The sequence below is a fragment of the Electrophorus electricus genome, chromosome 4 (assembly GCF_013358815.1).
Source record: "Electrophorus electricus isolate fEleEle1 chromosome 4, fEleEle1.pri, whole genome shotgun sequence".
Classification (NCBI taxonomy): domain Eukaryota; kingdom Metazoa; phylum Chordata; class Actinopteri; order Gymnotiformes; family Gymnotidae; genus Electrophorus; species Electrophorus electricus.
In genome coordinates, this window is record NC_049538.1 from 26,081,769 (window position 1) to 26,096,565 (window position 14,797).

The 14,797-nt window shown below is 45.0% G+C and overlaps 1 protein-coding gene across 2 annotated transcripts in view; it reads right to left on the minus strand.

Moving 5' to 3' along the window:
* The window catches only part of hipk2 (homeodomain interacting protein kinase 2), a 74,806-nt gene that overhangs the window by 6,455 nt on the left and 53,554 nt on the right, over positions 1 to 14,797 (minus strand). Inside the window, exons 4-14 of one of the 2 annotated variants that reach the window (XM_035525228.1) lie at positions 13,791 to 13,910; positions 12,832 to 12,918; positions 10,039 to 10,223; positions 9,784 to 9,946; positions 6,133 to 6,262; positions 5,824 to 5,945; positions 2,679 to 2,809; positions 1,612 to 1,791; positions 1,133 to 1,468; positions 616 to 863; positions 227 to 387 (exon numbers count right to left, since the gene is read on the minus strand). In XM_035525228.1, the coding sequence (XP_035381121.1) occupies positions 227 to 387; positions 616 to 863; positions 1,133 to 1,468; positions 1,612 to 1,791; positions 2,679 to 2,809; positions 5,824 to 5,945; positions 6,133 to 6,262; positions 9,784 to 9,946; positions 10,039 to 10,223; positions 12,832 to 12,918; positions 13,791 to 13,910 (1,863 nt within the window). Of the gene's footprint in view, positions 1 to 226; positions 388 to 615; positions 864 to 1,132; positions 1,469 to 1,611; positions 1,792 to 2,678; positions 2,810 to 5,823; positions 5,946 to 6,132; positions 6,356 to 9,783; positions 9,947 to 10,038; positions 10,224 to 12,831; positions 12,919 to 13,790; positions 13,911 to 14,797 lie in introns of both variants that reach the window. The other variant, XM_026999507.2, reaches the window with a different exon arrangement.

Below are 14,797 nucleotides of genomic sequence, written 5' to 3' on the forward strand. Positions count from 1 at the left end.
AAACTCACTCTTGCTAACACATCATTATCATCACATCACATTGCCATTAACACATTGTTATAATCACACACCAAACACACTCTCAATAACCCACTGCTGTACATACCAAACACAGTCCCACTAATGTCACTGTAATCATATTGTACATCAAACAGTCCCATTAACTCAATGCTAAAAGCATACACATTGCTACACACTAACACATTAGCAAGGTTTTGTTTCACACCTGGCTGAGATTGAGAGGCTGCTGCTGGAAGGGGTGTGGCCCAGCACGCTGCTGCCGATATGCCCCACCCACAGGAATACCTCCTGAAGAATGATTGTTGCCAGATAGCCCTCCATTGGAGGATTTAAACTTGTAAGCAGAATTCTGGTGATTTATGGTGTCTGTAATAATTAAAGAGATGTTAGATCATGTCAGAGGTTATATTATATAAATACAGAGAATCGGAAGATGTTTATGTTAGTGTATATAAGTATAATAATGCTATAGATGTAACAGACTTAATTGATTTGCATTTATCTATCTTAAATGTGTAGTCAATGCATTGCTTAAACTTTTGTTATAAATGTCTGCTGTCCTCTGTTTTGGCTTTAACCACAGTTTTTGCTCACCAGGCATGAGGCGGTCACACTCATTCAGGCTCTCGGCTGTCTGGCTTTTCAGAGGAGGGATAATTATGGTGCGGGGGTTTCCGTTGCTGTAGTCGTCCAGCATGGTGCCCTTTGAGTCATAGCTGTTGGCATTGGGGCCAGTGGGTCGAGATGCCACAGCGTAGGGGCTGTTATTGCTGGAGTTGGAGTCGGGGGAGTCGTGGACCGTCACACAGCTGATGACATTCTTCCTCTGCTTGGATGATGTGCTGTGGGAAGGGGTATGCACTGCAGTTAGTAAAAAATATTTCACTTCCAATTTAGTGTTAAGTTCTTACTTCAAAGTTGTATGTAAAAGTTTTCAAGACAATGGTGCATTTTCCCAGGTGAAGATAAAGCCTGGTTCTGTGTCAATGTGAATAGTGAATATTTCTGAGAGGTCCATCAGAGGTTTGGCTCTGCACTACAAGCTGGTTTGGTCTGGCCTGCTAGCCCCCCTAAAGCTAGCCCCCACCACGCCTCCCACCATCCTTCTGACCTGGTGCTGCTCGCCTGCTTGTGCTCATCCTCCTCATCTGTGTCACTGCTGATGGTGATGATGCTGACTGCTGGGCTGGGGGTGTCGGCGATGACAATGGTCTGTCGAGGTGGGTTATGTTGGGTGTGCACCCCCTGGTGGTCACGTGTGGTGCTGGAGGCCTGGTCCTCCGTCCACCCTCCTGCCCCTCCAGCACAGGGCTGGGGGGGACCACAGGGCACACAGGGGCCATTCTGTAATGGGGCACCGCGAGGTGGGGTGTTCTCCTTCACACGCTTGGATCGCTGAGGGGACAGTACGGCCTGGCATGAGGACACCTCACACACCGACATGTTCCTACAACAGGAATACACACAACGGATACAATCAGTTATATACTACCCAATGTGTTTACAAGATACATCAGTGTATGAATGGCATGTTGTAAAACAATAAATAAACAATAAAATAAATAAAATAAATATTGGCCTCACACTAACCTGTTGTTCATCAGGTGCTGCTTACTCTTTTTGGTGGAGGAGGTATTGTTTGATGGCTGCCTCATCACATGAGCCACACCCACATTTAGAGGCTGTTGGGAGGGCAGGGTCACATGGCCAGCAAGCAAGGCTGGCTGCTGCATGATGGGATTATAATGGCTGCCATGGGGATGGGAATTCCTGAAAAGCAACATTCACATGTTCATGGCATATAAGCAGGTGCATCAGCTTCTCTGTTGTCCTCAATTTCTAATTTAAACTTCAAATCAATCAAATCACAACAATGATTGGTTTGATATTTAAGTCCTTTCCAGTCCTATCAAGGTTTCTACACCCAAAGCTGATGTCCAAGACAAAATGCTATATCATATTTGGCCAGCAGGAGACAGCGGTGTCTGCAGCCGACAGTGTGCAGCAGTGTGGCAGAGAGAAATGGCTCTCAGTAGAGACATCTCCACTCTGTAGTGCAAGTGTGCCACTCCTGGAGCTCGGCTGACTGAGCACAACAAAGCCCCCAGGCCTCAGCTGCAGGCTCCCATCTCTAGTTCTCCAGACATCAGCAAAACCACATTAGCCCAGGCATGGGCAAGTAATACCGCACTCCTACACTTCACTTAGTGACCTGCCCTGTGTTGGGTGTCACTCAGAACCTCTAGCAAATCTTAATATAAAAATCTACATTAATTATCTACTGTACTGAATGCAATATGCAGTGCTTAAGACTACAGGATTTAAAATAATGCTACATCTTTTTAGTTCCATAATTCATGAACAAACACAGCTTGTAGATTTGTAGGTTTTGATACATAGCTTTCCAGCTAATTTAATCTGCACATTCATCAAACTAAAATGGCCATGTAATGGTACATTTTTCCCAGTGTTTTAAAAGCCAATGTTTACAAGTGCAGATAAATATCCACATGTTCTCTAACAGGATTACAAATATGTGTTCACTAATGGCCTGCAGTGGTGTGTGTATACTGTTTGATGTGTACATGCTATTTGATGTGTGCAAAGTTTAAATAAGTGCAGCTCCCTCCAAACATTCTCCAGTTGTGGGGTGGTACCTCCAGTTGGCCAGAGGCTGAGAGCTGTTCATGGGCTCAGGAATGACGGTTGCGTGCTGCACAGAGGTGTGGGTGAGCTGCTGCCATGCTGGGGGCAGCAGGATCTGTTGTGTACCAGAAGGCCATGCCTGCTGCAGGTGAGAGAGAGGGGTGGAGGGAAGGCAAGGGTCAGAAGGGGGGAGAGAGAGAGAGAGAGAGAGAGAGAGAGAGAGAGAGAGAGAGAGAGAGAGAGAGAGAGAGAGAGAGAGAGTGCGCAGGGTGGGAGAAAGAGAGGGAGAGAGGGAGAGAAGAGAGGACGGGAGGCATTAGAGCTCCACCTCGACAGGCATCATTCACACTGCAGATTGTATGAGATTGTGAGAAATGAAAAATAAAATCTCCCCCTAAAATATGGCAAGGACCCAGTTGTGTACAGGGCTATATTTCAGCTAAACGGGCCAGTTAGTACACACATATTTAGAACGAGGAGCAAAGGATAAAGCTATTTGCAGCTGTGACCGCTAGTAAGTGTGCCAAACTGCACCAATGATCTATCAAACGGGTCAAGCAGCCCCTTTGGACGCGGTGAATATGTAGTGGTTCAGAGAGTAGCACCCAAAATACGGTGTGTTGGAGTATGAACAACATGTTTATATCAAGGTAAATAATGTTCATATTAAAGCAAACAAGCTGTGTATCATTTATTTGATGCCGCTGTCATCAAAAGTGATTTTGTGTTACTCAAAAAGATTATACATACAAAAATGGAACAACTTGTATAGGCAAAGAAAAGCATTTCAAAGGACAAAAAGCCACTGTGGGATACAATAAGCTTTTGTCATATTCATTTTAACGTCAGTCTTGTCTTGGCACTGATATCTTAGAGATTTAGAATAAACCTCGAAAAACCAACCAGGGTCTTGATTCATGTCTCTAAAAAAGAGAAAAAAGATAAGACCCTGCTTTAATAAAGACACGCTGCCTCTGCTAGGCAGGGCGCTGATGTGTTAGACAGTTTCCAAATCAGCTCAGGATTTAATTAAATTCAGGGGCCCCATTCAGTGGCTTTGTAAGGAGCTGCTTTGTATGGCTGGCATGGCATGCAGCGAGAGCCGGGCGTCACTGGCCCAGAGATGTGGCTAGCAGGAGTGTCTGCAGCTCTAATGGTTTAATGCAGCTCCACTGATTAGCAGTTTAACGTACAACTAATGAATTGTTCCTTTAATACCATTTGCACATCTCTTTTTCGGTGCCATCAGTACGGGCTCCTGTCCTGGGCTCTGACAAAGGGCCCTCACTGCAATCACCAGGGGGTTATTATGTTCACACTTGGAGACAGACCCAACAAAGGCCTTAGGAAAGACAAAAACGTTCAGCTGTTTTGGCATGAGTGCAAAATGCAAGTATGTCTTCTGTGGTGTAAGACTTCTGTTCTGCTAAGGTCTTAGTGGAATATTCTTAAGGCGTTTGCTCCAAGGCCTGATTGCCTGCCTATCTACAGTCACCTTTGTCTTTGTTCTTGGGAGCTGGAACTGTTTTGTCTAAAGCAAATGTAGTGAATAGAGGAGAGCGGGTCAGGAGATAGTCATTAGTAGAGGTGTATTCCACGGTGCAGTTTATCTCTAAACAGTGCTAAGACAGTTAAAGGTAATCATCGTGAACAAATCAAAAACTATATTAAAAGTGAAACAGGTCTTTTTGCTGTTAGCCTGGTGCCATTTTCCCAGAACACTGGACGTCAGCACTTCACATTGTTTGGCTGATATGAAATGCTGGAAGCTCTATTGACCTATATGCAGTACATACTCGACTTCCTGTAATGTAACAGCTTTACACATTTGACAGTGCTATTTCCTTTTCTTTATGACCACACTGACACAAATATTTACATCCATACTACAGCATCTCCATACTGTACTGCATATTTGTACTATACAGCACACCTGTACTATACAGCACACCTGTACTATACAGCACATCTGTACTATACAGCACATCTGTACTATACAGCACACCTGTACTATACAGCACATCTGTACTATACAGCACATCCCTGCAGTCATTCCTGCCACTTTCAGTTCCCCCCTTCTCCCCCTCAGGCCTGGGTTGTGTAATCGTCCTGTCTGCCTTGGAACAGTAACCCAGATAAGGGCTCTTTTCCGTGCAGAGCCATCTACTTGCCCCTCTCCCCCTGGCTGTGAAAGCCCTTTGTCACCCCAGAGGCTCTGAATGCGTTAGCTCTCCCTCCCCAATTGTTCCGGCATTTTCTGCATTCCTGTTCCAGATAAAGGCCCAGGCAGACCGGGCCCTTGTGGAGCTAGCCCTCACCCTCTTCACTCACGACTCTGAGAGATGAGGGCACCAGCACTTCTCAGGCAGGCACACAGACGAGGAGAGCGAGGGAGAGACAATCTCTTCTTTTCTATACTACTGCACATGTCATGGATGTCACCACTTTACCTTAAAGTGGGTAATGAAAAAGACTTAAAACTTGTGCCTGACATATCAATCTAAATAAAAGGCCAGTCCAGCTACTTAGCAAGACAAGCACTCCATTCCATAAAGAAAATAATTTGGAATTAATATTTAAAAACTATTTTGCCTGGAAAGTCTCCGTGTTTGCCACCCAGTCCAGAACTCCAAAACCAAACATCATCATTCCAGCGCTCGTGGGCCTTAGAGCCCCAAGAGTCTAAAAACCCCTCAGTGTCCATAGATCATCCTCACCAGACCGTGACCGGCTCCCCGGTCATGTGCTAAGTGCTAAGACTCAGAGGAGGAAGTGAAGCCAGGCAGCAGAGAGAGCATAACCCCCTGGACCCCCAACCAGAATTCTCAGAGCCCCGTGAAACTTCAGAACTTCCAGAACCCCACCTAGGAATCTCAGAACTTCCCTGAAACTTCAGAACCTCCAGAATTGACAGCCCAGTAAAGGGAAATGTGACTGGCTCCCGTAACATACACAGAAGACACATCTTCTGCAATGATGACATAGGATCAAAATGAGTGGAGGGTGATACACTTGTATCATTAAAAACAAAGTAGGTCATGCTAATTGCTGTTCGCCTGAGCCAATTTAGTCTGTAACAGTGATTTGGGGGAGTCTGAAGGGTATAATTAGTTTAGGAAATGTGGTTATTTATTGCCATGACGATGTATATGGTACCTGTGTGAGAAGGCCAGGCTGGATTTGCAGGGGTTGTGCACCAGGTGCCTGCGTCACTATGGGAACAGCATTCTCCATGCGCACAGAGTAGCCACTGTGTTTGGAAGGAGATGCCTGCAGCCCTGGGGAAACATACAGCTTTCAGCCGAATATCAAAACCATCCCTCCCACTAAACACCACACCACTGCCGTTTTAAAGTAGGCACATCGAGTTTACACAGAAAATACGGATAACCATTCAGTTACAGAGACTTAGTGCCCTCAGATCTAGAACAATTGTATAACAATGTAGTGGGCTGGCGCTCTCACCTTGGAAAGCAGGTGGGCAGACAATGAGAGCCTGCTGGAAGGGGTCTGGACGGGTGGCGCAGAGCTGTGCGGCCCCTGGCTGAAGGGGCATGGTCCTAGGTGCCACAGCTGCCATGGGTGCTGCAGAGGGCTGGTAGAGTGCAGATTGGTAGTTTAGTATGGAGACATCAGGGTTGGCAAGGGAAAGGGTGGCACTGGTTGAGGGGGGAGCCAAGTTGGTGGCCTAAAGGAATCGATGGAATCAACATACAAACAAACAAAGACAAACAAAAGCATGAGGTGTGGGTTTGGGAGGGGTAAGAGAAGGCCTAGGAGGGGTGTGGGTGGGGCCTAGGAGGGGTGTGGGTGGAGCCTAGGAGGGGTGTGGGTGGAGCCTAGGAGGGGTGTGGGTGGAGCCTAGGAGGGGTGTGGGTGGGGCCTAGGATGGGGGTGTGGGTGGAGCCTAGGAGGGGTGTGGGTGGGGCCTAGGAGGGGTGAGGCCAGGCAGGGTGCAGCAACAAAGAAGGAAGGGCAAAACTTTAAACTCATAAATGATAACACTACTATAGCTGAGGGTCAGCATCAACTGAGCAGATAACAATATGAATTTAAAAAATAGGATGAAGGAAACTATAACAATCTTAGGCAGAAGATGACAAGAACATATCATTTATATCATATAATATCATATCATTCAAATAGACTGCCATGTAACAAGAATACTGATAATATATATTTTTAAAATAATAATAATAATAATATTATTATTATTATTATTATTATTATTAATAAAGAGCCACATTCTATCACAAAAAAAAACCCTAACTGGGGACTTTAATTAGCTGTTGCACAGGTATAGGAACATATGTGCATGTTCTATAAAACACCTTATTGACTGCTTGTAGACAGCAGGAGGGAGACGGACAGCAAATGCGTCAATCAGTTCTCTCGCCTTACAGTTTATTTCAGAGACACGCTACTCCAGCTCATTGAATTCACTCAGTCTCATTAGCAGCAGATAATTTCTCTCTGCATTGCACTGTGATTAAATATACCCCCACATGTCTGAGTGGGGAGAGAGGACCAGTGAGCTCTTCAAAAGCCACTGCCTGCTCTTTGCCTCCCTTCACAGTGCTTTATCCCACCTGACTGCTATGCGATTACAGAGCCATTCACCTATTGTTCTATTCTTCCCACCATTTAGGCAGTTATAGTGAGTGTGTTTCACAGTGGCTAGAGTTCAGAGAAATTCATTCGCTCATTTTAAGTCTCAAAAAGGAGAGTCACAGAGTCCTAATGTATGTGCAGCCACCTCACCTAAACGAAGGGAGAGTTGGAACAGAGGTTTACTTCTTGAAGTAAGAAACGCTTTCTCTGGGTGTACTGTCATAAAGAATAATATGCAAGCATTTGGGAAGAGTATTTTGCAGAGAGTATTTTGAGGAGAGTGTTTTGGGAACAGTATTAGATAGAGAGAATTTACTTGTAGCATCTCTACCCATTCACTTGTTGATTCAGATGTTGTGCTTATGATCCTCAATGACAGAAAGCAGAGGGACATCTAAATGTCCTTGATCAACATTTCTTTCTCCAAACCTGCTTTTTTTAAAATAGAGGACAGCCTTATTTACTTTCATCTGCTGCTGAGGCGATACCGTTTCATTTCACGCCACTGCTAGTAATTACAGGCTTTTCATTAGAGCCTGCACGGGGAAAAATTCTAAGCGGCACGTTTCATTTTTCATTTTCTCTGTTTAGCGTAGTGGACGAGCACCAGGGGAGAGAGTTAATCAATACAGCACTGTGGCATTCATCAAACAAAATAAACACTTCAAACTGCAGCCCACTAACACAGCACAAAGCTGAGCTGTGGCCACTCTCTCACTCTCACTAATACTCTCACTAACACACAGCACAAAGCTGAGCTGTGGCCACTCTCTCACTCTCACTCTCACTCTCACTAACACACAGCACAAAGTTGAGCTGTGGCCACACTAACACTCTCACTAACACTCTCACTAACACACAGCACAAAGCTGAGCTGTGGCCACTCTCTCACTCTCACTAACACTCTCACTAACACACAGCACAAAGCTGAGCTGTGGCCACACTAACACTCTCACTAACACTCTCACTAACACACAGCACAAAGCTGAGCTGTGGCCACTCTCTCACTCTCACTAACACTCTCACTAACACACAGCACAAAGCTGAGCTGTGGCCACTCTCTCACTCTCACTAACACTCTCACTAACACACAGCACAAAGTTGAGCTGTGGCCACTCTCTCACTCTCACTAACACTCTCACTAACACACAGCACAAAGCTGAGCTGTGGCCACTCTCTCACTCTCACTCTCACTAACACACAGCACAAAGTTGAGCTGTGGCCACACTAACACTCTCACTAACACTCTCACTAACACACAGCACAAAGTTGAGCTGTGGCCACGCTCTCACTCTCACTAACACTCTCACTAACACACAGCACAAAGCTGAGCTGTGGCCACTCTCTCACTCTCACTAACACTCTCACTAACACACAGCACAAAGCTGAGCTGTGGCCACTCTCTCACTCTCACTAACACTCTCACTAACACACAGCACAAAGCTGAGCTGTGGCCACTCTCTCACTCTCACTAACACTCTCACTAACACACAGCACAAAGTTGAGCTGTGGCCACTCTCTCACTCTCACTAACACTCTCACTAACACACAGCACAAAGTTGAGCTGTGGCCACACTAACACTCTCACTAACACTCTCACTAACACACAGCACAAAGTTGAGCCGTGGCCACTCTCTCACTCTCACTCTCACTAACACACAGCACAAAGCTGAGCTGTGGCCACTCTCTCACTCTCACTCTCACTAACACACAGCACAAAGCTGAGCTGTGGCCACACTAACACTCTCACTAACACACAGCTCACCAACCCCTCCCCCAGCAATACCCAGCTCAGCACAACTCCCAACACATGCACATAGTCGATGGGGTATAAAACACACAGGTTATGTTTCCAACAGAAACTGAGCATAATAGCAGTACTGATTACAATAATAATGGTGCTATTTGCATAAATAGATATCTGAATCTAATGTAGCTAAGAACTTTATGTGACATTATGTGATTCTAACTTGGCCTTAAGTCAGCAATTTAGATGAGCCCACCCTAGTGATGAAGACCAGTGCAAAGGAAGCATGGAGCAGGAGCAAAACTGACCGCTGAGTCAGAAAACGCAAACCAAGCAGGAAGTGTAAGCTGTCATGTGTTTAATCAGCACTTCATGACCAGGGGCCACAGAACTAGACTCAAAGACAAATACACAAACACACAAATAACCACACATGCACTCAGACTCACACACAATCACCCACCATCTAACACACACACACACACACACACACACACACACACACACACACACACACACACACACACACACACACACACACACACACACACACACACACACACACACACACACACACACACAGCCTTGAATAAGAAAGTGGATTTTAAATAGTGCCTGATGCTGGAATCATGTACTAGTCTGCTTTGCAATACTTGTGATTCAATCTGCACTTTAAAGGGAAAATAGAAAAGGATATAAATGTATGAGTATTTGTGTGCTATGTGCTCTGTGTGAGTGTGTGTGTGTGAGACACTGACCTGGTTGTGCACAGTGTTGAGCTGGTTATTGAATGTCATGGTGAGGTTAGTTGAAGTGCTAGGGGCAACATGGCTAATGAAAGGAGTCTTGCTCTGGTTGACTGTATCATACATGTTCACCCGACGTTTACAGATCTCCATGTTCTGGAAGCAGGATTTGACGCTGCAAATGAGGGGAAGGGGAATTAGTATTCCCGTAAACCTACACTTCTACCATACATACCATGGAGGAGTGTAGCGTGAGTGTAGACTCACTGCGTGCTGTGAGGGAAATCCAGTAGATGAGCCATAGTAACAAAAGGGTGGTTGAGCGTTTCAATAGGCGTGGTCCTCTTATCCGCGTCGATGGTCAGCATCTTAGTCAGCAGGTCGATAAATTCTCTCCGGTCGGCCTTCTCCGCCAGCATGTCACTTCCCTCCAGCTCTGTGGTCACGTTCACCTACACATGAGAGACATCACAAGGCTTACCAGCTGGAGCAGGTCTTCACACCTGAGCATGAGCCCACACCCCTGACTCACAGGCAGATTGTCAAGATAATCCATGCCACACATGTTCACAGGTATTGCAGAAGAAAAGAAAATGTATATTTGGAAAGAGATTAATGTTTTTGTATATAACAATGTTTTAAACAGCTAAGGAGTTACATGAAAGCATTTATTAAGCACTCAGTCACTTACATTCTGTAAAGAGATTTGACCCGTGGGAGTAATGCAGAGAGATCTTAGAAGCGTTTAACACTGACAGCCTGCTTAAAGCGTCATCAGAACATCATTGTGCTAAAACTAGTGCTAACGTAAACCTCTCTGACCATCCCAGACTCACCTCTCTTTCTGAATTCAGAATCCTCTTGCTCACTAAATCTAGAGTCACCTCTCTTTCTGCTTTACACACACTATTTTATTCTGGGCCCCCCCCCCCCCCCCCCCCCCCATCACCTTCTGCATTATAAATGAATAATCTTCAACACACTGCAAAAAATAATCAAACTGTGCTCTGCAGGAGAATGTGATGACTTTAGGGAAACACACACGCACACGGGGGAATGAAAATATGCCAGCGCAATACAAACATTTCACACAACAGAAATACAGTATAATGAACAGCAAACCCTATGAGTAAATTTACAACTGTCACAGTCAATCATGCCCATAAGTTAAGACTGGACCAACACCATTTGCATCCTTCATCCCCCAGAGATATCCTGAGAGGGCTAATGCAGAACCAGCTCTTGAGCACAGAAACAGCCCTGAACACAGTAAAAATATTAAGCCAGTTTAGCAATGTGGACAGGAGGTGCTAGCCAAGAATGACACCTGCTCGCTCAGATATCTCCATCCATCTGAACTTTCATAAACAGATAGGACAAGCCAGGCATTGATTGTTCATAAAAGGCACACCACCATCAGAAATCATTAAAGGTCACAAGTGTTCGAATATATACTATACATCCCTTGTGAGAAGCATCTCACTATTTGCTGTTATTTTTCGGACACAGAGCAGACAGATTTCCTTTCCTGGGCATCGTCCCAGCATTCAGGCTTTTAGTAATCATCAGTAAAACAAAATAAGCACACGTCCAACATTACTCATTTATTCAGACCGGGGCCTAGGTCACTCAGAATATCAACATTCCAGATTTTAATGGAAGCGTGGGGTTTGACTCCATCTGTCTGTCTGTCTCTTTAGGGACACTGAAACAGGGAGCTCTCATACACTGCACAGGGCTGAAAGCTCCTGTTTACATCTAGTTGTTTTATGAGACTAGTATGTGGACTGCATCCTGATAAGATTTTAACCACATGCATTTACACTTGGTAGTCAAAAGTGTCTCTGGTTAGCCACTTTGAAATCTGATTGCTATGTGGCACGTGATATGCAAATCTGATCATATACAAAAAAAACAACAGCCTGTGTTTTTCCTGCCTTCCGCATTTCCCTGCTGTGCAAAAGATGGTTGCTGCCTCAAAAATCGAAACTTAGCATGGTGTCATGCATTTCTTTATATTTAGAGGTAGGCATCAGCCCCAGCAGTCAAAGGACAAAATGACTAGTTAGGCTAATTAATTAGCAAATGCCTATATGGTCCAAAGATCAATTTGGCATGGAGTGAGGACTGGTGGGAGTGTACCATGCGGGGGACCTCCTCACGGTCACGGACCGCATGCATTGTGACACATTGGATGGGGTGTGGTTTTAGTTATTGAATGTAGCTTGGAGAGACGGATGCATTTACACTACCATAACATCTGGTTGTTTGAGCTGTTTTAAGTGTGTTGTTGGGTACGTTTACCCCTCTTATTTTATGCGGATAATCTCTATTTGTATATAATGCTGATACTTGCAGTACATGAAACAACCAGGTGTAAATGGGATCTGAATCTCCAGACTGAAAGGAGAAATGTGACCTAATTCTCAAGCCGTAAGAACCTGTGAGCTCACATGTAGACGAACCATGCTGACGTCAACACGTTTCCATTAATTCAACTCAGTTATAGTAAATTAGATTGGGCTGAATTTTTATCAGATGAAGCTGGGAGCGAAGCTTATGGGGCAAAGCCCTAAACAGAGGGCTTGTCTTGGAGAAGGGGTCCTGCAGGTTCAGGCTGGGGGAGGTTTGACAGACAACGGGGTGCAATGATTTCTTCCAATAACGTCTGATATCTGCAGGAAAAAATATTATTTGAAATTTATTCCATTTGACCCATCAGACCAAATTTGGCAAGAGGCTTCTAGGTCACATGCTAGTGTTCCATAGTGCAAATGCTGAAAAGTTAAGGTTCATCACCAAGAGAAGGACCCAGACTCACATGCTCAAACACAAAGCACCTTCAGAGGTGTGTGGAATTAGACCCAAGGGAAAAGATGACAATTAAAAGAGGTCTGACTATTTAGATCATTTATATTAGCGACAACAACATGCATGGCTGTCATTTCATAGAGACATCAGCATTGAGGCCTCACTCATTTATTGCTGGTGGTAAAATATGCTTTGATATTGTGATTGTGTGCTATGTGTGGATGTTCTTGTGCATGGTATGGGTCTCACCTGTGCCATGTCATCCAGGCAGTTGAAGATATACTTGCGTGCCTCTTTAGACTTGATTCCCGTCTCCCCCTCATGGTCTTCTGGTGTCTGGGGGTTAAAATTCGGTTGCTCTTCTAATATCTGAATATTCTAAAATATTCTTTCTTAATGTCTGAGGACCAACTTAGGTATCAAAAGAAACATCAACAGTCAATCATTATTAATCCTTTCTTTTGACAATTTTTATTTACATATAATAAATGAATGTGAATACATTTTCACAGATAAACTAATCAATACATTTGATAAACGTGACATTTGCCATGCCTGTCCTGTGTTAGTAGAGTGCAACGTACACTGGGCAGCGGGCATCAATGCCCTATGTTCTATACACAGTGCATTCGGAACCAGAGCAGTCGCTGCATGCAGTAGTGTCACTTTGCACTGAGAAGTGGGAGCGAACAAAAGCTCCAAGGGGTTTTGGTTTAGTGGACTGTGGCCATGTGCTACTGCAGACTCAGAATGTTATGCATCCAGGGCTTAGGGTGTGAGGCTTCGCAAAGTGCAAGATTAATCCGAAAACCAAACTCCCTGGTGAATAGCAGTGAGTGACACAGGCGCGGGGAGTGGGGGGTTGAGGGAGGATGCTGAAAATCAGGCCTGTGAGTTGGAGGGACTGCTCTGCTCAGGATGATAAAACACCCAACAGTCTGCTCTTCTTTGGGCTGTAATACACGCAGCCATGAGAGCGCCAGTGCTTCAGTCCAAGGTTTAGTGAGGGGACACAGAACAGGGCCTTTTTTAGCGGACCAGCTGTGAGCCAGAACAGGAAACTATAGGAGCAGAATGTCTGAACAGTCAGGTTCCGCAGTGATGGCAAAGATGGGAATGCAGATGTCTTTGCATTTTAGTATATATGTGTGTGTGTGTGTGTGTGTGTGTGTGTGTGTGTGTTTGTGAGAGCATGTGTTCTTCAGTACCTTCAGTCTCCATAGTGGATAGGTGGAGTCTGGATCTCTGTTGAAGAACCTGGTAGTTTTCGTGCCTGCACTGAGCAGATACTCTGCTGGCAGCCCCTGTGTTTGAGAAATGTACCGAATCTGGGGAACAGACACCAAAACGAGTGATTTAGTAGCTTAACGAATGAAGAAAGCAAGAGGCTTCATTTCATGTAAAGAGAATCCTTCTCCACATCCTAAAGAGAGTCACACTAAAGCTTTACCTCGACATCTCGCTCTTTCAGCTTCTCAGCATCTGTTCAACAGCCTTAGCAAAACAGTTTAAGAACTTGAGTAACCAGCATCTGAAGAGAATGCTGTCACTGTCAAGTTAATATTCCTTCCTCAGAAAATCTTTTTATAGGTTTGCCCCAGAGGTGCAATTACCCAGAATGCCATTCAGACACCTGAAAGGCATCTAAACGCAAAAGCCCGCCAGGCAGCAGCATAATTACCTCCCCTGGTCTGCCTCCACACCAATCAGAGCTTCTCTTATCCCTCCCCTGGTCTACCTCCACACCAATCAGAGCTTCTCTTATCCCTCCCCTGGTCTGCCTCCACACCAATCAGAGCTTCTCTTATCCATCCCCTGGTCTGCCTCCACACCAATCAGAGCTTCTCTTATCCCTCCCCTGGTCTACCTCCACACCAATCAGAGCTTCTCTTATCCCTCCCCTGGTCTACCTCCACACCAATCAGAGCCTTAGCCTGAGCTCACAGATGCTGCACAGATGCTGAGCTCACAGATGCTCAAACACAGCACCAACTCTTTTTTCATATTTGGAAATAAAATGTTCAGGGATTTGCAGGGATTTTCTTTAGGATTTCATAATATTATAACTAGAAATAAGCTCATGATGTGACACCAGTCAGCAGATAACTGACAAGCCAGTCAGATATTTCTCTTTCAGGTTTATAATTAGCAGAGGTAGTTAATAAGTGCTAGCCGAAGCAGTGCTGCTTAGAGGTGACTTGGTGCAACACTACCC